This window comes from Vicia villosa, linkage group LG2 (genome assembly GCF_029867415.1).
Source record: "Vicia villosa cultivar HV-30 ecotype Madison, WI linkage group LG2, Vvil1.0, whole genome shotgun sequence".
Classification (NCBI taxonomy): Eukaryota; Viridiplantae; Streptophyta; class Magnoliopsida; order Fabales; family Fabaceae; genus Vicia; species Vicia villosa.
In genome coordinates this window covers 227910345-227935309 of record NC_081181.1, presented here as the reverse complement: position 1 = coordinate 227935309, position 24965 = coordinate 227910345, and the positions used below count along the sequence as shown (strand labels likewise).

Here is a 24965-nt window from a genome sequence, read left to right as displayed (position 1 = left end):
TAGTCACAACTTTGAGTTGTTCAAGAATTTATTGACTTTTCTTTTTTTTTTCTTCATCTTTTTGATATCCCTAACTTTTGCCTGAACTGTCTATTTTGAGTTTACAGTCAGCGGGATGCCTTGATTTTTTGCCTAAGTCATCTTTTGATTTTTTGACTTAGCAGGCTTTTCTTTGTATATATGTTTTTCATCATTTTCATTTTTTTTGTTGAAAGATATTGACTGCCTTACTTAATGATTGATGAACCATCATTGGCTTTTGATTGACATCTCCAACACTTCCTTGATGTGTGTGGATGAACGCTTGTGATTGAAACCTTTGTTGAAAGGCGTATTGAATGATTCTCTTAAAATAGAATGCACAGCTAAATTAACTGAGAACTACCTTGCCCCAGGTTATGATCAAGGGTTTTAATTAGTACAAGAAAGAAACTTCTACTTCTTCGGCTCAAAGGGGTTGACGAGGGATTAACATCCTTATATCTCCACTGTTTAGGAATTGAAACAATGCCTGTACATCTTCAGCATAGTCCGCTCAAAAGCATACTGTATGGGTTTGCGGTATCGTTTTCGTCATTCTCCCTTAAAAGGCTTACAGCTTTAGCAGGAGTTGAATATCACAAAACACATGCAAAGTAAAAACATAATTTAAGATGAGTGATAACGAAATAATTTATTCAAGACAAACATATGCAATGCACTGATAATGATTATTAAAACAGATAATGTCTATCATAATTCCAATGTTTAAACAAACAGGAAAAGAAATCGCAAATGAAAGTAAATCTAATGATCTAAAGTTCACCCCCTCTGACATTAATCAGCCTTGTCGTGATTGTGCATGGGAGCAGTGATCACTACAGGAGTCTTGGGATGAGGGAATTCAATTTCACCAGCATCGATCATGTCTTGAATCTTGTTCTTTAATGGCCAATAATCATTTGTATCATGTCCAGGGCTATTGGAGTGATACGCGCACCTCGCATTGGGCTTATAGCTAGGAGCGGAAGTGTTGGGCTTTACAGGAGGATCCCTCAAAGTAATTAGCCCTTTCTTCAACATCTGTTGTAATGCTTCAGCCAACGACATGTTGATCTTTGTGAACTGACGCTTGGGTGCGGGTACCTTGCGTCTTTGTTGCGGAGCTAGTGTAGAGGTCAGAACTGTCCCCATAGATTGGTTATGTTCATCGTGATCTTTCCGGTCGTACACAGTATGAGGTTTCTCAGGAGAGTGGAAGTCAATGGTCTTGTCATCGATTAAGTCTTGGATCTTATTCTTCAGCGTCCAACAGTTATTAGTGTCATGTCCAGGACTATCAGAGTGATATGCACACCTTGCATTAGGATTATAACGAGAAGAGGAAGTACTAGGATTCCTCGGAGGGTCCTTCAAAGTGATTAGCCCTTTCTTCAACAATTGTTGCAACGCTTCGGCCAGAGTCATATTGATCTTTGTGAATTGACGCTTAGGTGTATCTGACTTGTGTCTTTGTTGTTGAACTGGTGTAGAGATCAGAATTGTCCCCACAGATTGGTTGGGTTCATCGTGATCTTTCCGATTGTGCTCACCATTAATCAGGTGAGGTTCTTCAGATGAGTTGAAGTCAATGATCTTTTCATCAATTAAATCTTGAATCTTGTGCTTCAATTGCCAACAATCCTTTGTATCATGACCAGGACTATTCGAATGATAAGCACATCTCGCATGGTACTTATACCCAGGAGTGGGGTTGGTAGGAAATGAATATGGAGGTAGTAGAGTTATCAAGTTCTGATTGAGCAGTTGTTGGAGAACTTGAGACAATGGCATATGTATCGGAGTAAATGACTGCTTATGCTTGGATCTCTGATTATCTTGACCACCTTGATGCTTATGTTGATTCTTCTCCTTCTCGATCACAAGTGCCTTTAATTCTTCTTGACCCTTGTTCAAGTTAAAGATCATCTCTTGGAATTGGTTGTTCTGAGCCTGAAGATTTTTAACTGATTGCTCGAGATTCATGATGCTGAAATAAACAGCGAGGAAGGATGAGAGACCTATTGTAAGAAAGCTGCTATGCGATGTTATGAATGCAGATGCAATGTTTTCAAGGATCTTTAGGAAATTTAGTTTGCAATATTTAGACATTAAATTGGTCGCATCCTTGTCCGAAGAACTCTGACTTTCGTCTTGGAACATCCTTCTTTGAGAATCAAGCTCACCATATCGAGTGGGTCATCGCCTCTGATTCGAGATATCTCTGAATTTGAAGGTACATGGCTAGAGGAAAATAAATCCTCTTGCCCATTGATAGGTATGATGTCTTTAAACTGGAAGGCATGTGGCCAGAGGAAAATAAATCCTCTTGCCCCTTGATTAGGAAAGCAGTCCTTGATAGGAGTCCCTGAAATTGTGCGCCCTAAATTCCTAAGATCCTTGAAGGGGTTAGTTAAATAATGTTGTGCTCATGATGTCATGATGTTATGTGAATGCAGTTCATTAGACTTAGTGTGAGATAGTAAGGACAAACAAGTCCTTTTAACAAAACCTGCAAGGAAACGAAGGTTAGTAGCAAACACGCACAAGTCACACAAGTCACACAATTTTTGGCTTAAGGCTTGCATGGAGTCTGATCAGGTGTCCTTCCCAAGGGTATTTCTATGGATAAGGAGATTTCAGCAACGGGTTCTACAAGTTATCCAGAATTGTCAGCCCTTCTAAAGCACCCTCGGACATGATACATTCGCATCATGCAATGATACTTTGAGAAAGGACCTATCTGAATTGTAGCATCGGGTAGCGACTAGTTCTCGACATTTGCCAAGAGTAGTCCCCCCACTACGTTCCTAAAGGCCAGGATGGGTTAAGGGTAACTAAAGGTCCTTGAGCTCCGGCGCACCCACAGACACATACATAGACCTCCCTCATTTGAGAAAGGTGTGCATATGGATATGGAGTCCTAACTCAAGTGTGAACTTCATATTGACTCATCTCCCACATATGTGAAAGAGGTCGCCATGACTATGCCACTCCTAATCTTAAGTGTACTTGAATCCGGGTGTAGGATTCGTCCTTCAATTTTCCCAAAACGCCCCTGAAAAATAAAACAAACAAAGCAAACAAAGAAAACAATTATGTGATTCCTAAACTTTTAAGGTAACCCCTCTTTTATCGAAATTTTCCCCAGCAGAGTCGCCAGTTCTGTAATACGGTGAACTGACTTTTTATTGATCGAAATGTCGCGGTTAAGCATGAGTCGCCACCGACTTTTATTTTATCCAAACTAAATCAGAAAGGCAAAAAGAAACAGAAAAAACCTTTTAAAGAAATCTAAGTTCGGGGGGTAATTTATGCAAAGGGAAGCTGTAAGGCACCCTTTGCATCCATGGTTTTCCATGGGCTCTTAATTGCTATGAAAGAGGAAAGATGGACTTTAGCTCGTAAATGAGCGTAGGCAGTTTTTGAAGAATTTTGAGAAAGAATATAGAAAATAGAGCATGGCAAGGCAATTAGGGGCAATTACCTTAAACTCAGATGATAGGTCTCTTTTTAGCCTTTCAGAATGAAAGGGTCAATCCTTGCCATAAGAGGGCAGGAAGCCTTTCGTTTGGAGGTAGAAGGGTCGTCGAAACATCCTTTGCCATAAGACTGTCCCATGCCATAGAAGGGCAGGTAGTCTAAGGTAAGGATCAGAATAAGCCTTATTCGTAGGCAACCAGAAGATACCTCACCCTTTTCCGTGGGCAACTTCCGAGGGTCGAGGTCATGTTAGTGTATCGAAGGCAGCATCATTAGGGACCATGACCTGTAATCGAGGCAACATGGCTGAGGTATCCTCGTATTCGAGGGACTGGCTATTCTGCACAAAATACAAGGCAACAAGGCAACAGGCAACAAGGCAACAGAGGGGTTACCCAAAAGCGTGCGAGTGTGCACCAATCATGTGATTATATTCAAATATTATCTTGTAAATTTAGTGATTCTATGTTCAATTTAAAGGTTACACTCCCTAGGTTACTAACCACGCAGATAATATAAGGCAAGAAACAGTAATATGGGGGAGGGAAATTGTAACCAGCGGATCCCTTAATAGGGTTTGACATAAGTAATAATTAAACAGAAAAGTATTAAAGTCAGGGTTTAGGGTTACCAACGACGTAGTTTTGGCATTTGACAAACCCTGAAAAGAAAAAGAAGAGACAAAAAACAGAGAGTGAGTGCATTATCGGTTCGAAGGCGAACTTTATTAACCATAAAAGTAAAAAGAATAATGAAATTAATAAAATAATAATAAAAGGCACTTAGCTTCGAGTTTGATCTGATATGGTTGGCTGTTGGAGGTTGCCTCGGAGGTAAACCCTGAAAAATGGCAAAGGCAGAAAAATAGAGGGAATAAATGTATGTACAGTTCAGAGATATAAGGGCAAACCCTAAAATCAAAAAAAAAAAGGAAACAAAATAGACTTTGAATAAATAGGGTACTTAGCTTTGTGAAGGGCGTGGCGCGTAGTCGGAAGGCACTCGAAAAGTCGACCCTGAAAAAGGCATGGAAAAGAAATATATCAGTGTATAGCTTGATCTTCGTAAACCCTGATTAGGGCATAAGTTAACCCTAGTTAATAGAATAAATAAAATTAATTGTTGGTTTTCAACCCAATTAATTGAATCGGTGAAAATCAGGTTCCGAGTAAATCTACTAACCCTAATATATATTTTAGTCCATTAATAAAATATTTTTATAATTAACTAAATGATTTAAACTAATTTTAACAATTAAAAATAAAATAAAGTCATTCAAAATGAATCAACATTTTTTATTTTTAATATTTTTTATGAAAGGGAAAAAAATAGAAATATTTTAGAAGAATGTTTAATTTAGTAAAGGTTTGTAGAATAAAACAAATACAAAACATATAGCAAAATAAATACTTAAATAAAAAAAAAATTGGGGGACTTAGCTGGGATCAGATGTGGTGCTCCAATGAGGGTCCATGGTACACTTCAGTCTTTGTGTGTGTTGGATTGATCCGGGCGTCGATCCAACGGTTGGTATTAGAGGGTGTACCATGAGCATCTGCTGGACGCGTGCACCGGATCAATGGAGGTAATTTTCTGAAAAAAACATGTATGGGATGGGGATCGAACCCACACCCCTCCGGTTTCCAAGAAACAAGCTGACCAGCTGCGCCAGTTAAACTCTTTGTTAAATGAAGGGATTTATGAAGTAATATAATATAACAACACGCTCACATGGAGAAAAACACGCGCTGGCCAGGGATTCAAATAGGACCAATCGGACAACAACACGTCTTCTTCCTCACGCAACCTGCAAACCGTCCCAGGATTTTGCTACGAATCACCCGCGATTTCTCTCGTAGCCAATATACCTGCAACACACAAAACTTCCTACACGCAAAAGAAATTGTTCGCGAGTATGCTAGCGTGTTCGTCCAACCTTCCTGAACACGGTGAGATCCATGAATTCTCCTAATTTTACTCGTATCAGAAAGCCCTAAATTGTAGGTCAAGAACCCTAACTATGGCAGGTTCTTGGATTCGTCAACAAAACTCAATTAAAGCACCAGATCGCATAAAAACATAGTGATAACCACTAATCTACAGTCGAAACACATTAAACATGTATGCTCATATGAATTCGATTTAAGGAAGATTTTGAGACAAACCGTGGATTGTTTGGAGCGATTCTGAATGTGTACGGGCTTGGGAGTGATCTGAATAGCTCCAGGAATGCCTCAGAACTGTATAGCAATGTTCAAATCTCCTTGAAACTCCTTCAATTTGCAAATCCGAGTTTTAGTTTTTTGGGAAGAAAATAAGTTCTATCTTGGTGCTCTTGGCTGCAAAACCTAATGAATCCCCCCCTAATGCTTTGGCCTTGTTATATACTTATAGACAAATGAAATAGGGTAATTAAAATTGCATGAATCTTCTTGAATCATTGATTGGCAATTTGGAGAAAATTGATTCATAAATCTTTCTAATTTTGTCTAAAATCAATCTTTTCTTCACCAATTTATGAGTGCTCGAATTTGACTTATTTTAGGGGAATATATTGATTGAATCCTTGGCCTAAAATTGAAGTAAAATCATATCTTTTATTTTTTATTATTTTACATGATTAAATTATGATTTTAAATAAATTAAAACCATAAAATAATTAATAAAAATAATAAAAATAGTGAGATATATTTTTGGGACGTGCATGGGCTTAAGATGAAGTTTTGATGAAAATAATATGGGCTCACTTGCAAAGGATTTCAATTTGAATCTTTTTTCCTTCACACTTTCCCTCCAAAACTAACCCAACTTTGTCAAGGCATATCTCCCTCAATTTTTGAGGTATGAAGGAGTTCTAGGACTTTTTAAAAACTTTAGAGAGTCCTCTAACCAGTGTCTTTGGTCTCATATCAAAATTCTTTTCCATGTTCATTTTATGTCTTTTTGAAAAAGTGACTTTTTGTTGACTTTTGAAAAGGACCTATAATGTTTTGGTCCATATCTCTCAAATGAAGCATTTTTAGACTTGGCATGTGAGAGACAAAGTTGTAGAGAATTCAATTTCCTTCAAAATAGGCTTTGGTTGGGAAATTTTTGATACTCCCTGTGGAAGTTATGGCTGGTCAAAGTTCAGTTGACTTTCCTATACAAAACCCTAATTTAGAAACTTTTTGAATTGTTGATTTTTGATCTTTTCTTGATGAACCATGATCAATTCTTTATCAAATGGTGAATGATACTTCAATATGAGGATCTTGCCAAAAAATCAGGAGTTTTGACTTTACTTTGACCACAGTTGACTTTTGGGTTAACTTAGTCGATTGTTGACTTTCTGCACACTTGAGTGACCAGAACTTTGAGATAGGCCTTGATACTTGTAATAGAGGTAATGTGAGATATATTGAGCCATATGAGATGTCTTGGAGCCATTGATTCACCAATTTTCTTTTGACTGAGTCAAACCCTAGTTTCTGAGCCTTGTTTAGGAGAGTGTGTCTAGGAGCTTTGTGTATTGATTTGAATTTGTATAAGAGAAATAATATGGGCAAATTTTGGGGTATGACACTAGGGTATCACGATTAAGTCACTCTTAATGCTTCATTAAACAAACTAGTTATTCTAGAGATTTTATTACTTTAGAAAAACAAACATAACAAAAAATATCTTATTTTTAATAGATAATTCGATACAAGTATCAAGTTCTAACAAAACAGTTGACCTAAAACTTAAACCAACCGTTATTTTTGTTCTACCTTTGATTGACATTCATCTTCAAATAGAGGTTGTAATAGTTGCAACGAATATTTTGGTGTTGGTCATAGTATCCTTCGTTCTATTTACCATAACCATGATAGTGGAAAGTAAGAGGACAGGAAGAAGTGGGAGGCGGAGTATAGACATGACCAAAATTAAGGGTGGTAAAACAGACCCGACGATCTATTTTTCTCGCATTTTTTTGCAGGGCGGGACAGGGTTTTAGTTCTGCATCCTCAAATGTGTCAGTCTCTCTCTGCCACATTTTTACGGGCTTTTGCAGGCGTAGAAATTACCATAATATTTTGCATTTTTAGGCTTGTTAAATGCTGACGGGTCCGTCCCCCTTCGCCCTCATTATTTTGCGTGACATATCAAGATTTTATGCTCCACTCTCAACTATGTCTACTCTGCTTCATCTATTTTTTTCTTCAGATTTTTGCTAAAAAGACATGCTAGTTTGCCATACCTAACCAAAATCATGACGTGTAACTGATTCATATTAATAGTGGATCTTAATCAAATATGGTTACAAATGAAATCAAATTCCGGTGATATTCTTACCATTGTCAAGATCGTAAAAAACTCGTGTGGTTCATAAAGAGATGTTACACCACTAGTAAAAAGAAGACAAAAGAAATAGGGATCGACATTAGCCTTTAAAAAATTAAGCTTAGTAAGATAAACTTGGACATTCATATTCTCTAATTTTAAAGAGTTGAGATTAATATAACTTGGCCATTAAAAAAAATAAAGTTAAGAAATCAATTTCTTACTCTATGTTACTATCACTAAGAAATGTTAAGAGTTACCATTGAGAATATGTGAATTGTTTTTTGTTTTGGTTTGCAATATATAATTTGTAAAAGCAAATCCTCTCATAACTTGCATTTTCCAAGTCAGCAGCAAATAATCATCACACATCTCTTTACCAAGGCATCCAAGTAGATAGCCTTATCCATCTTCATCCACGTGGCATCTCATAAATGAGTTTCTAAATTTTCAAAAATAATAACAGTTTGCCACGTGTCACCCAAGATGAGATTCCATCAACAAACATAACATAATAAGATATCAAAAAAACCAAAGTATGTCACATTTGGATCACACAAGAGGAACTGAATAAGTTGAAACAAATCAACCATGGCTTCTCTTGCTAGTTTTGCTTCTGTTCAACCAGCTTCTCTCAATGTTAAGGGTCTTTGTGGAAGTTCCTTTACTGGAACTAAGCTTGCTTTCAAACCTTCTCGCCAGAGTTTCAAATCCAAGAATTTCAGGTAGTTTTTCATAAGTTTGAAGAAATTAATATTCATGTTATTATATGTGTAGTTTTGGTTGTAACATAATTGATTAACATGTAGGAGTGGCTGTGTGGTGGCAAAATATGGTGACAAGAGTGTTTACTTTGATTTGGAGGATATTGGTAACACTACAGGTCAGTGGGATTTGTATGGCTCAGATGCACCATCACCCTACAATCCTCTTCAGGTTTGTCTCATGAATTTTAGAAGAGCCTATGTAAATTAGTCGCAATTTAACCATGACAAAATATAGAAAGATCCTATTTAACTACGGTTTATACCTGACTAACATTTTATGAGGCCTATTTAGCCTGAGATTTAATCGTAACAAATTTTGGGCCTTGTGCGATAATTAACCTTGCACGCCCTCAACGACTGCCTTGATTATATTTTACTAAGTTTTGCACATTCACACACTAATGAACACAAAGTGATATTTATGAGTCTAGGTTTAACAAGGTCAAAGAATTTGTTCATCTAACAGATAATGTGTTGGATATGCAACTTAATTAAGCGCTTATTATATAAGTGTTTATGTGTAAGCTATTTGTATAACAAAATATAAAATAAAGTCGAATCGTTTTCATATGCTATCCTGAAGAACTTGTTAAAATAGGCTGAAAATAACTTCTTAAAGTGCATGTTATAAGCTTTCAATACGCTCTTCCGAAGTCTTACAAGTGTTTATATTAGTATACAGGCTCAAATAAAGCGATTCAAACATGGTCTTAATATAAGTTCATTTTAGGCCTTTGTTGACCTATATATTATGAATTCGGATTCCCTACAATTAGGGATTCTCCGTATTCACGCATTCTAAACATTGATGGTTGTTCGACCAAGAATAGATCATATGCTTGATATTCAAGCTTGGTTCTTTGAATTCTAAAACAAAGTTTAAAATCTCCAGTTTTTTGGGCCATATGATTGTAATCGAACGACCATCGCTGTTCTGAATTTGTGAATATAGAGAATTTATATTTAAGCTGAAAATAAGCTTTCAATAAGCTCTTCCGAATAGTCTAACAAGTAACAAGTGCTTGTGTTAGTAGACAAACTCAAATAAAGCGATTCAAACATGCTTACGAAAATGCACAAACTTGACCACTTTCTTTTGTTGATTCTGATTCGGCATTGCAGAGCAAGTTCTTTGAGACATTTGCAGCACCATTCACAAAGAGAGGACTATTACTCAAGTTTTTGATCCTTGGAGGTGGTTCAACTCTTGCATACTTCAGTGCCACAGCCTCAGGTGACATTCTACCAATCAAGAAAGGTCCACAGCTTCCACCAAAGCTCGGTCCCCGCGGCAAGCTCTAATTTAGTTTCCGAATTCAACCCGTTTACTTTTCTCATTTTGAAACCGAACATGTATATCTATCTCGTATCGCATGATGTGTAAGTATGATTACATCTTACTTCTATTCAATGATGCTTATTAGTTATTTTCAATCCATATATACAGTATCATTGCCGATATATTCGATTGAATCAAAGATAATAATGTCTACATAAAATTATTACCACAAAACAGTAGAAAAGATACGTTGTGGTATCATAAAAAATTCTCAAGTTGGTAGCTACCTACCAGCCTACAAATCCTTCAGAGGAAAATATATCTATGACAATGTTTTGTATGATTCCGCCATTCCTATGTACAAAATTAGAGAATGGATCAAGAATAAACAGTCAACAAGACTCCGACAAATTATAACCTCTATGAGTCTAAATGCAGCGTTTTAATGACGCGACTCGGGACTCCTCATGACTCCCAAGGTTTCAAGGTATGAAACTTTCTTGTTGGTCACTACTACGGCCGGAAGCTTTTTTTCCTGCTTGGTTTCAACTTCTTGGCAAGAGTCGTCTGAAATTTCAAATGAGTCCTTCTTTGCGTCTGAGTCGGGTTGATCATCCCAACCCATGAAATCCAGTAGTGTCATTGAACCAGACATGTCTACGCTGCCTTTGTCTATCTCTTCTTTTGGAGGAGGAGCCGGTTTCGAAACTGATACTCTCTTTTTTCCTGATGGATTTTGAGTGTTATAATCGGCTTGAAGTACATCATCAATTCTCGATAGTACCGTGAATGCCAAACTTTCCAATATCCTTGAATAGCTTTCAAGAACGGCGTGTCCTACATCCTGCAAACATATACAACATATCATATTAGCGACCGTTTCAACTTGACTAGATAAGCTATGATGAATCAATCCAAACAATCTTTTATCGTTGAATGTTGTTACCCTATTGAACTGGATTTTGCTTATGTCCAATGAAGATTGAGCAATGCCGGGGAATCGGTGCTTTAGTAGAAGTAAGATGGTCTCTGCTCTCTCTTCGAAAAGCTCTCTTTTTTCCAAACTAACAGCAGAACCCCAAGTAGATTTGGTATCTTTTTGGTGCATTTTCCGCTTCCAAATCACGATTGAAGCTTCAATTCTATTCTTGAGGTCTAGGACTTTATGTTCCGATGACAAGTCCACGGTCGATAGGAACTGGTCAGGATCAAAAAATTCAACTGTAATGCTCCTATAGGCTGCATCCCCTAGACTCGCTCTTCCGTTCTGAAAAGAAAAGAAAAAAAAAACTCAAACCTAGTAAGAAAATAGTACTACTTATTGTAACCAAGCGGTTAACGAGTTTCAATTAAAAACAGATCAATCAGGAGAACCCGAGTTTGAACCCTGATAACCGAGTTCCGTTTCTTATGTGTCTTACTCACCTTAGGAAGAGATTCAATATAGTTTTCAGGAATCTCCATTTCGGACAAAATTTGCGCATTTATCGCCATAGCGGCTTTAAGTACTTGATTCACACAATCTTTCTGATATTGTAAAAATTTCCTAGCTGCATCAGATAGACCTTCTGCCGGAACCTTAGGTGTAGGTAACCACCATTTATCATCATTGGCTGTCTTTGCCTTGTCTTTATTATCATCATCGGCATCCTTCGATACATAATAGAACTCATTTTGATCTTTGAAGTTATCTAGACATTCCTGCTCATCATCGACCATTGTTCATATTAACTATCGATCAATCCAAACTGTTACGAAATTCAAGAGACAAAAAAAAGTGTAGGCAAAGTTAGTAGTCTTACGAAAAGCATTGTATCAAGCTTGCGTAAGGCTGGGATATTCATGTGTAGATCTGTCCTTTGTCGAGTCGTCATAATCTATTCATACATAAATAAGAATCAATCATGATATGTTAACATATGTAAAACTTTCAATCTAACGGTGAAATTTGTAATACTGATGCTGCGAGATGGAGAATTACCTCCATTTGTGTGCCATCCTTATTTTTCTGTTGTGAAGGAACCATTTCGACGACGTAATCTGTGACTGATAGAAGCAAATCAATTTCTTTTCTCCACTTGCCTTTCCTTTCAGCCGGCATTGGTTCTAGCCGCTTTTGTTCGCCAAAAATAGAAGCTGAAATTCTCAATAAGAATAAACAATGAGAAAATGAAAACAAAGCAACATTTCTGACATGAAATAATGAATCATTTTCTGAGAATCGAAAAAATGTTACAAATATTTGTTCCTTGCGAACCAAGCAAGAACTATATAATATACCTGCAAGGTTTGTGAAAGCATTTGACAGGGCCAAAGCAGATGAAACACCTTTTCCTCCACCAGACATGTCTTCACCTAATAACAGTTTAGCAAATCTCTCCTTCATCTGTTCCATATCTGAATCAAAACAACCATGAATATCAAAATTTATTATTAAAGTAAACAATCATATACATAATGTTTATTGCAATCAAGGCCGTCTTTGAGGGCGTGCGAAGCAGACTATTGCACATTTAAATCGTGGTTAGCCAACACAGGTCATTCAAAAACTTAAGACGGCCCTGATTGCAAATATATAATTTGTGCGGACCTTGCAATAGTTTTTCTTTGGCTTCCTTGGCCGCGATTTCCTCCTTGCTTATACTCCTTGCCTTAGGAATTTTATCTGAATCAAGAGGCCTTGAACCTTGGCTTCTTGATGAGGCAGAACCATCTTCAGCAGGTTGTTGAAAATCCAAAGTGGTAGCGGTATCAACGCTCAAACTCTTGGTATGTCTCCCTGCATTGTTCTCAAACATCCCTCTGAAATTAAACAGTTTGGACCTGTAACTTTCTTGGTCTTGTTCCCCTGCTCTAACCATTTTGTTTGTGGTTTCCTAAAGAAAACTTTGGTTTTCAATGGATGAACAAGGAAGAACAAAACATGGGGTGTAAGAGACCTTCAAGGGAGAGAAAAAAAATAATGTAGATGAGAAAGAAAAAGTATAGTAAGAAATGAAATTGTAGCTTTTTTTTTCTTTTGTTTTTTTTAGTTTGACAAAAGAGTGGATGAGATTGGTTTTATGTGAACGTGGGGTGCATGTTGAAATTTGTATTTTTTTTAATTATTATTTTAGTATTATGTTAGTTGAAATTTGCTTAGGGGAGAAAGTGGGAAATGAATGGTCAAAAGATGAGTTTCTAATTAAAGGTCAAAGGTAGCTAAAGACTAGGGAAGACAGACATGCACGCTTAGCCAATTACAAAGGAACATCATTTGATGGTTATACAAAGATACTCACTAAATTGTGACATTTATAAAGTTAAACTCATTTACATTCACTTTGTTAAAGGTGTGAAAAATACAATAAAGAACGTTTCAACTGTTGAATTAAGAAAAAATATATATTAAAGATGTGAAGTATACAAAAAATAACCGTTTCAACTGTTAGAAGAAAAATCGTAATATCTTGGAGGTACTAGGGCTGTTATCGTTTCAGTCCGGTCCGGATATTTGTTATCTCGAGAGCTGGACTGAAATAGTAATCGGATAAATCTGGACCGAACCAAAATAGTTATGGACTATTTTTTTGGATCGAAACTGGACTGTTACTTCGGATATCCGACAAAAATATTCAATAATAATATCTATTTTTAGTATCGGATAAACCATTATCCATTCTCGAACCGAGTAACATTTCCATAGGTCGAATAACATTCCTGAAACTATAAATTTTAAAATGATTGTTTAAAAAATAGAAGGCATAAAATTAAATTTGAATTAAAATTAGAAATCCATTCAACCTACCTTCTATTCTATTTAAAACCGGTTCTATTTATAAAAAAAAAAAAAAAATTAAATTCTTTAAATAATTAATATGCCTACCGAATACATTAGTTATTCAAAAAATCTAAAAAATCAATTTTCATAAACTGGACAAGAATTTACCAATATTAGCACCGTATCAATTATAATAAATAAACAACATTAGTCAATAACAGAGTTTGACTGCATTTCATTTCACACAGGAACACTGAACCCTTAAACCCTAACTCTCTCCGTTGAGTCCATCCACCACCGTCGCAATGAAATCCATCGGCGTTCTAATGACCATCCCAATGCCGAGCAACCTCGCCGAAAAACTCGCCACTCGTTTCAACCTCTTCAAACTCTGGAACCATCCTTCCATCGAATCCTTCTCCCAAACGCACGCCGATTCACTTCATTCAGTTCGCGCACTCGTTTGCGACGCCAAATCCGCCGCCGACGCAAAAACAATTGACGCTCTTCCGAATCTCGAGATTGTTTCCACTTACAGCGTTGGATTTGATAAAATTGATATCGGAAAATGTAAAGAGAGAGGAATTCGAGTTACGAATACGCCGGATGTGTTGACGGATGATGTTGCAGATCTTGCTATTGGACTTGCTTTGGCCGTGTTCAGGAAGATTCCGAATAGTGATGGGTTTGTTAAGAATGGGCTTTGGAAACATTCTGATTATCCATTAACTACTAAGGTTCTTACACGTAACTCTTTTTTTTAATTATATATATATTTTTGTCTTGTAAATATATTTTTTGTTTTTTTAAGTTATAATATAATTATATAAGTGTGTGAATAATTGTTTTATTGGGAATTTCAGTTTAGTGGTAAAAAAGTTGGAGTTGTTGGTTTGGGAAGAATAGGTTCAGCAATAGCAAAGAGAGCTGCAGCATTTGGGTGTCCAATTAGTTACCATTCAAGATCTCAAAAACCAGAGGCAGGATCATATAAGTATTATCCTAACATCCTTGATTTGGCAGCTAACTCTCAAGTGCTTGTTGTCGCGTGTGCCCTTACCGAACAAACGCGACACATTGTGAATCGTGGAGTTATTGATGCATTGGGTCCAAAAGGTGTTATTGTCAACATTGGACGTGGACCGATTATTGATGAACCCGAGCTTGTGTCTGCTTTGGTTGAAGGACGGTTAGGTGGAGCGGGCCTTGATGTGTTTGAGAGTGAGCCTAATGTTCCGGAGGAGTTATTGAGGCTTGAGAATGTTGTGCTCACTCCTCATGTAGGAAGTGATACTGAAGAAACTTGCAAAGACATGGCAGATCTTGTGATTGCAAACTTGGAGGCTCACTTTAGTGGCAAGCCACTTTTGACTCCTATCTTGTGATTTTATTGATTGAATGTTATTATATGTTGAATAATGGTATGCCAATGTTACATAATTTATGGTGTTCTGGACATTTCTTGGCTGATGCTGAAAGCATGATTTTATTCAAATAAAGCTCGTCTTTCTTTGTTGTCCTTGTATGATGTTTTATGATGCAAATGCTGCCCAATACGGATAAATGGTAAAAGTTATACTTCAATCCAATACAAAAAGATAAGAACAGAGGTTTAACAGCCACAGGTTAAAAAAAACACTCATACAAGTTGTGGTGAATACAGGAAAAAACTTAACCACCACTGACCACACAATATAACCAAAAGGAGAGAGAAAACACACATGATTGGAGGGTAAGAAGTCAATTGTATGCTTTCTCATTAGTCACGGTCTTTTAATAGGCTGCAATACAAGTGTAAGTGTGCAACTGTCATTAAAACAGAATATTAACAACTCCAGAAGTTTTGCTTGCAATGCAAGTAATTTAACTAACTAGTAGCTTATTTAGATAAGTTTTAATAAATCCTCCCTTAAACTGAACATAACACAATTCAGCTTAATAAAGCTATACTACACATTTCAAGATTATCCTTTAATCTGTAAAAGGACTCCAAACTTAAAGGTTTAGCCACAATGTCAACAACTTAGTCTTGTGATGAGCAATGAACAAATTGAATGACTCATGCCTTGGTTAAGTCTCTCTTAGCCAACTTTATAGATGAATTGTTATCACAATGAATGGTAATATATGATTCTTCATTACTTTCAATCTGAGCCAAAATCCTCTTTAACCATACACTTTGACAAACACTACTAGCAACGAATATGATTTCATATTTTATGGTGGGAAGAGTTACAATAGGTTGTTTTTAAAGTGACTATGAGATAACTCAGTCCAAGCATAAAAACACAACATGAGGTGCTCTTCTTCTATCATAAAGGTCTCCTACTTAATCCTATTCCTTTCCTTTATCATACATCAGGCTAAAGATGATTTGTTCAATACTTGAGGATCCTTTTCACATATTTCATGTGAATTTATGTTAGTCTCTTTATGTATCTTACAATCAAACAAACTGAATGGAAAAAAGTCAAGTCGGGTTGCCAGTAGGAAAGGTCAAAATTGGTTTCCAGGTTGAAATTGTTCATGCCAAATCTCGGAAGAAACTCCATAATATACTTTTGTTGAAGGATGAAAATTAAATCACTTTCTTGCTTGACTTCAACTCCTAAGAAATATATCATCCTTTCTAAATAACTTGTGACAAACTTCTTCTTCATGGAGTGTTTGCAATTATGATCATTATCTTCGCCTTCATGTTTTACAAATAATTCACCATGGATGAATGCATTCTTATTATAGAACATAAATACATTTCAATCTTTCCAAACAGTTATGGCTAGAATGCCTCTTATAGTGTCCTATCTTGCTCACAAGTGCAAAAAATCCATCAAAGTCCACTCCATATTGTTAAGACTATTCATTATCCACCAATATTGTTTTTGTTTTTCAAATTTCTCACTCGTTGTAATTAGTCTTGTATATCTCTATGTGTTCATTACCTTCAAAATCATGGTTGGATCTTTACTGGAATTGAATACTCCGAAGTTGTGAAGATTTTGAAGGTAATGACACATAGAGATATAAAAGCCTTTTTATTTTCCGTTTTCCAAGTTCATGATTTTCTTCACTAATGTCTTCTGGCACAGATCCTGCAATGCTTGTTTTTGGGTAATCTTTATAATATCAAGTTGATATTTAATGTTCAAATCAAGCTCGCTCTCATATCCCTTATGATATCTTGTGTTACAGGCTGCCTTGTCTAACTTACTAGCTTATTTGTCAATTGCAATTTGTTCTACTTCATTTTTCTCACAAATTCATTTCTTGCATTCTTCAAACAACATATCCCTACTTATCATGATCTTTTTTTATTGGATCATGTTGTTTATATGCCTTTGACTCTTCACTCAGTTCCAAGTGAATGCATTCTATGCTCTAGCCATCAAGTTTCCTTCATAAGTTATCAGGCACATGAACATTATGCTACACACCTAAGAATCCTAAAGTTATGCACTAAAGTTTTTATCCCATTCCAAGTATCTTCTGGTGTGATGTCTCTTACTACAAAAGTAAGACATATATTTTATCATATCTTTTTTTAGTCAAAGTGTTTAGTCCTTTGAAGATCAAATGACCCTATCTATAGTGCCAAATATGATAATTGTTCTTCTTTAGATCGTATAAATTTTTTCATCAACATGGAGCAGTGACTGTAGAAGTCTTTGAATCTTGAATTGTTGGTTGTGACAAATTGCTTGAATTGCAAAACTTGACTTCCTTTGGAATTAAAACAAATTTGAAAAAATAAACTGCATTTTAAAGTCTTTTCTAATTTCACGACCCCCAACCTTAGTCTCCTGATATCAATTTTTAAGAATCGTGTATTGCTCAAATATGATACTTCTCACGGGTCACTATTAGCAAAATATATTTTATTATAATTAACAAATATCTTTATTTAAGAAAAAAAATTATTTTTAAATGTTAAAATTTCTTTTTTTTTTATTTCTCTATTTCACGAATTTTTTAATAATTATTTAATTTAATTTAGTTTATATTAATATTGATTATTTTACAAGTAACCTATTTTAAATTTACATGTATATCTAAAGTAATACTAAACGGTATTGAAAATGTTACCACATAATAATAACTTTTTTAAATAAAAAATAACTCTTTGAACTATTTGATTATTTACAAAATAAATAAATAAATAAATATTTGTAAATTTTATAAATAAATAAAAATGGACCTTTTTACGGCTTAGCACAATAAATATTAAATTGATTAAATTCATCCGATTTATCTACCAAATCAATTTAATTGAATTCTATAAAAAAAAAAAAAATTTATCGGTCAAAATCAAATCACTAATTTAGAATGAAATTACAATTTGCATCATATTTAAGTTTGGGCCCAAAATTGATCTATTGTTCCGCCTTACTCTCAACCAATAAAGAAAACTGAGTAATTTTTCATCTGCTTCTCCCTTCACAAAATCATCTCAATTAATGAAAATGATAGTTGTTAAGAGTCTCGTATGGGACAATATAAAAATATTATTTAGAACATGTATTTGTTTTGTGTCTGCTTGTGACTACCACACTATGGGTATACGAGGGATGGGAAGGAAAAAAACAAACAACATCCACGAAATCAGGATAAGGTTGCATGCTCAAATCATAAGATAAGCTGGAGAACTTTATCATGAAAATATCTATCATACATACAAAATCAAAATGAACATTACAAATGCAAAGAAGAAAATAATGATAATGAAAATGATGTGCATGTAGTCAAGCTCCTTTGAAGATGAGGAAATTAAGAGTCTCAAGCGTAAAGTATATGAAAGTTCCCTTAGAATGAGTGAAAAAACACCCAAAACTTGAACCTACCACACATTGCCATCCACAACCATATCTTGTATCAAACTCCTATAAAAAATTCAAAAAAAAAAAAAAAAAAAAACATTAGAACAAGTTCATGGTATTGTGTGTGTGAAAAAAATTGTTGTATACCTTTTTGATGTGAGCAGCAATGGATTCACAATCAAGAACATCATAAAGATCAAGAGCTTGAGAAGCATAAGACATGGCTTGAATCTGCATCTTACTTGGCATGTCAGTGTCATCTATCATAGCTTTACCTTCCAACATCTTTCAACAACTTCTTGCTACTTAGCCCTCAAATAAGATCTAAACATTGATATTTAGATTTTTATTTTTCTTTCTATTTTGAAGCTGAAAGAGTTGTGATTTCAGTCTAGTGTTAGTGTTTTTGTTTCTCCTTTTGTTAGAGAGATTTTTAGCCTTTTTATATGGATGGATTGTGTAGAACTTTCTTATGATTTTTGTCATGGTCGTTGTCGTGACTTATTTTTGTCTTTATGAGGAAATTGATGTCCAAATTCAAAGGAACTGGAAATGATAAAGCTGCTGAGGCCAAAAATAAAAGGAAAAGTTTATATAATATATATAAAAATATAAGAAAAGTTAGTTGTTCCAAAAATTACAAATATACTCTTTATTATTTTAGTCTAAATTAATAATTTGGGGGCAAACAAAATTTTTTGTTGTTGTTTTTTCAACTCATTTTTCACTTTCCAACTCACTTTTTACTTTTTCATTTTTTACTTTTCACTTTTTATTACTTTATTATTATTATTTCTAATAAATTATTAATCAAAATATTTTAATAAATTATTCTTTAATAAAAAGATTATTGTGATCATTTTAAATGATTATTAATTTATATTTAAAATAGTATTTAATTTTAAAAATTAACTTTAGTAATTGAATATTAATAACGAAAAAATATAATTAGAAATTATTTTTATCTTAAGATACAATATTTTTTTAAAAAATATTAATAATTTTAGTTTAAAAAAATTATTTCAATTAAAATAAATTTAAAAATATACTTAAAAAGGTGTTTTATTGGATAAAATATAAAAATGTGTCTCACTTATCAATAACTTTAATTTATATGATTCAAAATATTATTATATTAATATATTTCATTAATAAAGTTAATACAATTAAAATAATGTTTGCACAATTAAATATTAGAAAAATTATTTGTTATTGATGTCATTTCACAAATATATATATATATATATATATATATATATATATATATATATATATATATATATATATATATATATATATATATATATATATATATATATATATATATATATATATATATATATATATACGGTAAAAAAAGTGTAGTAGTTATTCAATTGTAACATACTAATATTATTTATTGTCAAATTCTATTAGTATCTAATTCTATTGATTCAGATATTTTTGTAAATGACACCTAAACAAAATTAATATTTGTATACTGGAAAAAATCTATTATTATTCTAAATATTTTTATATACGAAAAATTGTATTTATGATCCAAAAATATTTTATTGAAAAAACATATACGGAAAAAAATTATTATTGATCTAAATATTTTTATGTAAACGATACATAAACATAAATAATATTTGTATATGGGAAAAATCTATTAATGATCTAAATATTTTTATATATGAAAAATGGTATGTTCATCCAAAAAAAATGATTAAAAAATGGTATACGTGAAAAAAATCTATTATTAATTTAAATATTTTTATATACGAAAATTTACTATTGATCCAAATATTTTTCTAAATGATACCTAAACATAAATGATACTTGTATATGGAAAAAAATTTATTATTGATCCAAATATTTTTATATACAAAAAATGATATTTATAATCTAAAAGTTTAGATTCAAATTTTGTTTTTGATTTAAAATAAACATATTATGTAAACAAATGCGCGTATCAAACCAAAATTCATGCGTATGCACGTGATTGTTACTAGTTCTTGTACAAAAATTCAGATGATTTTTATTGTAACTTTTATTATATTTTTTTACCATTACTTTTCTTTAGTTTTAATATTATTCTAATGACGTGATTATATAAATGAACTTTTTAAAATAATAAATCAGAGTGGCGCAGCGAAAGCGTGACGGACCCATATTCAAAGACACTTTTTTTTTGCTTGCAGGTTTACTAAAGGAATTTGGAACAATGTTCTTCAGTGGATGAATGTCAATCATAAACCACTGGATTGGACTCACGAGTTGGCCTGGATCATTGGCTATGCGAAAGGTAAAGGTTGGAGAGCCATGCTCATGAAGATGGCTATTGCGGAAACAGTCTATTGCATTTGGCAATATAGGAACAACATCTGTTTTGAAAATAGTGTGGATAATACAAACATAGATAGGCAAATCATAGATTACATAGTGTATAGAGGGTGGCAAATTCCCAAACTTAGAAGCCATATTGCTAGCATGATGTTGTAATTGCTAGTTAGGTTTTCTTGTTCTTTTTGTCCTTTTGGTGGGTTGGATCCTCGCGAGCACCTTGTTTCTTTCGAGTTTTTTGAATTAATATATATCCCCTTTTTGATTCAAAAAAAATACACTTTTTTTTTAGTGTTGGGATTTTTCGGCTATGTATATCTGAAATGACCTAATATTTATTTGAAAAATTAAAATCAAGGTAAATCAATTGTATTAACAGTGTAATTAATCGTATTAATCAAAATATATAATTAAATATATACCATTACAATCAAGATATAATCATAAGATCAACCTATTAAATATTTAAATTAACATATTATTTACATATATAATTAATTAAAGAAAAAACTCAATATAAATTAAAAATTATAATCTTAATTGAAGGATATTTTTAACATATAATTTCATTAATTATAATGCATAATATTGTAGTTATTTACAAAATAAATCCTTTTATAATTTGTGACAAATAAATTATTACAAAATTAAAATTGAATTTAATCTCTTTATTTCTTATTTATAACAATTTGTATTTAAATTATTTTTTATTAATAATAACTCATTTTAATTATATTATAAATAAATATTTGTTTAAAATAAAATTAAACGAAATTTGAGATTTTGGTTAATTCGGATATGCATATCCGAATTAACCAATATCCCAAATTTTCGTTGGGATGAGTTCAGATATCTGAATTAACCAATATTCTAAATTTTCGTTGGGATGAGTTCGGATATGCATATCTGAATTAACCGATATCCCAAATTTTCGTTGGGGTGAGTTCGAATATGCATATCCAAATTCACCCATATCCCCAATTTCTTTGGGGTGCGTTTGAATATGCATATCCAAATAGTATTTTGAAATTTTCATATATGCTTTTCACCCTATATGAGTGTACCAAGAAATTCCTTAATTTTTTTCACAATTTAACACTTGGTTCTATTTTGGGGAGAATTCTACTTGTCACCCCAAAAATTAACCCTGGCACCTCCCAAAAGATTGAAAAGACCAAAATACCCAACCAAAATCATTTATTCCATTGTTAGAAATTTGCGAAGAGCACCGGAAATTCTGCGAAAACAAGTAATTTTCCGGTATTTTTAGTAAATTTCCGGTATTTCGTACCGGCATTTTTGAAATTTCCGGTATTTTGTACCGTAAATTTTAAAATTCCCGGTATCTTTATAAATTTTTAAAAATACTGTAAATTTTGAAATTTCCGGTATTTTGTCAAGTACCGGAAATTTTGAAATATTTGAAATTTCTGATAGTTTGATTTTTTTTTTTTATAAAATTATATTTTTTTGATATTTTTTATTTTTTTTCCAGTGAGGACTAGAGGCAGGGATGGTACAGTTGCGGGTCGGGCCATCGATAGAGCTAAGGCTCGTGCTCGGGCTGAGGCTAATGAGGCTGGTACATCAGTCTTACTTGTTGGGCGCGTTGCTCCGACCGGTTCTAACCGGAAACAGAGGGGCGAGGAGGCGCAGGAGGGTAGGGGGTTCTGTGCATCTCGGCGCAGGGATGGTGGAGCTTCCACTACGGTGGACGGGCAGGATGAGGTTGGTCAGGATGCTAGGGTTGAGGTTATTGCTAGGGTTAGGGATGTTGTTCGTGAGGATACTAGGGAGGATGTTGGTAGGGTTGAGTCGATGGTTGCTAGGGTTGAGCCGAAGGTTGCTAGGGTTGAGTCGGAGGTACATGTTTGCTGATGAGGGGATGGTGGTTGAGGAGCGGGTGACTGTGGCTGATGAGGGGGTTGCTGAGGAGGTGGTGTGCATGATACGGACACCACCACAAGTGCATCCACAGAGCCAACAATACACACTGATGAGGCTTTTTCAGGAGTAACTTCTGACAGGTCCGTTTTGACAGGCTATGCTGACCATGTCGCTTTTAGGATATGGTCGGGCGAGGTATGTAACATTGCTTAATTTTTATTATGCAATTTGATTTATACTATTGTATTTTAATTGTATTTTTTTAATTGTATTTTTTTGTTAGAAGAGCGTCTAGTGCTGAAGCTCACTTCTCACGGGTCGAAGTTGAAGAAATTCCCCGAGGGACCGATGTCTGAGGAGGTGGCGAGGATCATTCGGGAGTTCTATTTGTTGGACTTTGGTTGATTTTCCTTGACGATGTTGGACGCCCCTCTATTATCAGATTTTGTAAAGAGATGGCACCCGAAGACATCATCCTTCCATCTTACATTCGGGGAGATGACGGTGACTCTGGATGATGTCAGTGCCCTCTTTCACCTTCCGAGAGTTGGTACATTTTTTACACCAGTTCATAGAGACCACGTGACGGCGGTGCAGATGGTGAGGGATGCGTTTGAGGTTGATGAGCTGGCTGTGCTCAAGGAGTTCGGTGACACTTGGGGCTTTCATCTCAGGATGTCTTGGTTGAGGAAGATTTATCAGCAGTTTGTCGATGCGGGGAGGTACGAGGCTGCCGCTAGGGCGTACATGCTACATCTAGTGGCATGTACTCTCTTTGCGGACAAGTCTGCATATTATATAGATGTCCGCTATCTGACTCTTTTCAGCGACCTTGATTCCCCGTGTTGGGCTTGAGGAGTGGTTGCTCTGACGATGTTTTGCACGACGCTTGATGCCGCTTCTCGTCCTGACACCAGATAGCTTGCTGGTTATCTAAGCGTGCTACAGGTATATATTCTTACATGGTTATTTTTGTTTTATTATATTTTACATGGGCTTGATTATTTTTATTTATGCAGTGTTGGATCTACGAGCACGTCTCTCGCATCTGTGAGCAGAGGACCCACCGTTGTGCGGCTGATGACTCTTGTGCAATGAGGTGGAAGGCCAGGAAGACCCTTCCAAGAGAGGCGCCCTTGATGGAGTACAGACGGAGGCTGGATGCTCTGACGCTGGATGATGTCATCTGGACACCGTATACAGGTCATCGCCGTCATCGTCCTTTTGATCCATCGTCCTTATATTCAGGGTATGTCAGATGGGAGAGCCATGTGACTAGACACTTGCAGTGTTGGAGTGTTGAGGTTGTTGCTTAAAGTTGTTGGAGGCTTGTTGTGCTGAATCGCAGGTGTGAAGCGATTGCTGGTTGTTGTATGGTGCGGTTCAGCTCTTTTGGTTGAAGGAGTAGTTGATGTGTAATTCAGTGAAGGTAAGTGGTAAGGCTGGTTTTATATCAGATGAGATGTATTGATCAATCGTCATATGTTTGAATATGTGATGCAGTTTCAAACTCTGTGATTTCTCCTCTTTTTATTAAACAAATTTCATCACAAAAAGTTGTTTGATATTTGCATCTTTGATTTTATTATATTTTTTTATTATGCATAGATCTTGTTGTGGGGTTTGGATTTGGGAAAGTTAATTTGAGGAAGATGACTAAGAACTAAACTTAAAATTCCAGAAATAATTTTTAGCATCCGTTTTTTCAACACTAACTCCATCACAATAGTTGGTCAAATCCACCTGTCACTGCCACGTAGATTTTTAACAGATTTTGACTAGCGGTGTTGACGGAAGGGGCTTGTTTGCATCGTTTTGAAAATTAAGGGACCAATTTGGCACGAAAAAAAGATAAGGGACTAAAGTGAACCATGACCTATAGTTAAGGGACCAAAATGAATATTTTGTCAATTTGTTTCAATGCTTCTAGTTCTTCAACCAACACTCCATTCTCTGCTAGTTTATTCTGCAAAGTATTAATTACTCTGCAGACAAAATTAATAGAGAAAGAAGTGATGACTAAAAAATTAGAAGTATTGAATCAAATTCTAGTCGTTAAAGAACGAAGGGTCATGCTAACATGTGCCCTAAGGGCACATGTTAAGGATACTATAATTAGAAAATTTTGAATGTAATTAAATGCAATCAAGTTATATTTAAAGTTTCGATATATTGAATGCACGTGTTTCAAGAGAATATTTCTTTAAATATCTCATTATCTTGTGCCCTTGGGGCACATGTTAGCTTTTCCCAAGAACGAAATATAGATAATGAACTACAAAAAACTCGAAAATGTTGATCAATATAAATTATTTTCTAATATAATT

At 34.6% G+C, this 24965-nt stretch overlaps 4 protein-coding genes across 4 annotated transcripts; 2 read left to right on the top strand and 2 right to left on the bottom strand.

The window, feature by feature from the left end:
* Window positions 1-8335: 8335 nt before the first annotated feature.
* LOC131654133 (photosystem I reaction center subunit VI-2, chloroplastic-like) lies at window positions 8336-10007 on the top strand. The gene is made up of 3 exons (XM_058924557.1): window positions 8336-8531; window positions 8616-8742; window positions 9696-10007. Exons 1-3 carry the CDS (start codon window positions 8398-8400, stop codon window positions 9873-9875), a joined length of 441 nt encoding a protein of 146 aa, XP_058780540.1. The 5' UTR covers window positions 8336-8397; the 3' UTR covers window positions 9876-10007.
* A 6-nt stretch (window positions 10008-10013) lies between these two features.
* Window positions 10014-12849, bottom strand: LOC131654130 (rop guanine nucleotide exchange factor 12-like). Its single transcript, XM_058924554.1, has 7 exons — window positions 12443-12849; window positions 12133-12249; window positions 11834-11988; window positions 11655-11729; window positions 11278-11553; window positions 10799-11119; window positions 10014-10696 (listed from the first exon to the last, which is right to left on the bottom strand). The coding sequence occupies exons 1-7, from the start codon at window positions 12711-12713 to the stop codon at window positions 10295-10297; spliced, it is 1617 nt and encodes a 538-aa protein (XP_058780537.1). The 5' UTR covers window positions 12714-12849; the 3' UTR covers window positions 10014-10294.
* A 54-nt stretch (window positions 12850-12903) lies between these two features.
* On the top strand, window positions 12904-15131 carry LOC131654131 (glyoxylate/hydroxypyruvate/pyruvate reductase 2KGR-like). Its single transcript, XM_058924555.1, has 2 exons — window positions 12904-14349; window positions 14476-15131. The coding sequence occupies exons 1-2, from the start codon at window positions 13918-13920 to the stop codon at window positions 14995-14997; spliced, it is 954 nt and encodes a 317-aa protein (XP_058780538.1). The 5' UTR covers window positions 12904-13917; the 3' UTR covers window positions 14998-15131.
* A 2854-nt stretch (window positions 15132-17985) lies between these two features.
* On the bottom strand, window positions 17986-18857 carry LOC131654134 (uncharacterized). Its single transcript, XM_058924558.1, has 2 exons — window positions 18574-18857; window positions 17986-18489 (listed from the first exon to the last, which is right to left on the bottom strand). Exons 1-2 carry the CDS (start codon window positions 18709-18711, stop codon window positions 18352-18354), a joined length of 276 nt encoding a protein of 91 aa, XP_058780541.1. The 5' UTR covers window positions 18712-18857; the 3' UTR covers window positions 17986-18351.
* Window positions 18858-24965: the final 6108 nt, after the last annotated feature.

Bases quoted from the DNA above. Each gene is read 5' to 3' on its own strand.
- LOC131654133 (XM_058924557.1), top strand. From the start codon at position 8,398: ATGGCTTCTCTTGCTAGTTTTGCTTCTGTTCAACCAGCTTCTCTCAAT. The intron at 8,532-8,615 runs GTAGTTTTTCAT...ATTAACATGTAG, and splicing joins TTCAAATCCAAGAATTTCAG to GAGTGGCTGTGTGGTGGCAA. The intron at 8,743-9,695 runs GTTTGTCTCATG...TCGGCATTGCAG, and splicing joins CACCCTACAATCCTCTTCAG to AGCAAGTTCTTTGAGACATT.
- LOC131654130 (XM_058924554.1), bottom strand. From the start codon at position 12,713: ATGGTTAGAGCAGGGGAACAAGACCAAGAAAGTTACAGGTCCAAACTG. The intron at 11,730-11,833 runs GTAATTCTCCAT...ATGTATGAATAG, and splicing joins AGGATGGCACACAAATGGAG to ATTATGACGACTCGACAAAG. The intron at 10,697-10,798 runs GTAACAACATTC...ATATGTTTGCAG, and splicing joins GCAAAATCCAGTTCAATAGG to GATGTAGGACACGCCGTTCT.
- LOC131654131 (XM_058924555.1), top strand. From the start codon at position 13,918: ATGAAATCCATCGGCGTTCTAATGACCATCCCAATGCCGAGCAACCTC. The intron at 14,350-14,475 runs GTTCTTACACGT...TGGGAATTTCAG, and splicing joins ATTATCCATTAACTACTAAG to TTTAGTGGTAAAAAAGTTGG.
- LOC131654134 (XM_058924558.1), bottom strand. From the start codon at position 18,711: ATGTTGGAAGGTAAAGCTATGATAGATGACACTGACATGCCAAGTAAG. The intron at 18,490-18,573 runs GTATACAACAAT...AATTTTTTATAG, and splicing joins TTGCTGCTCACATCAAAAAG to GAGTTTGATACAAGATATGG.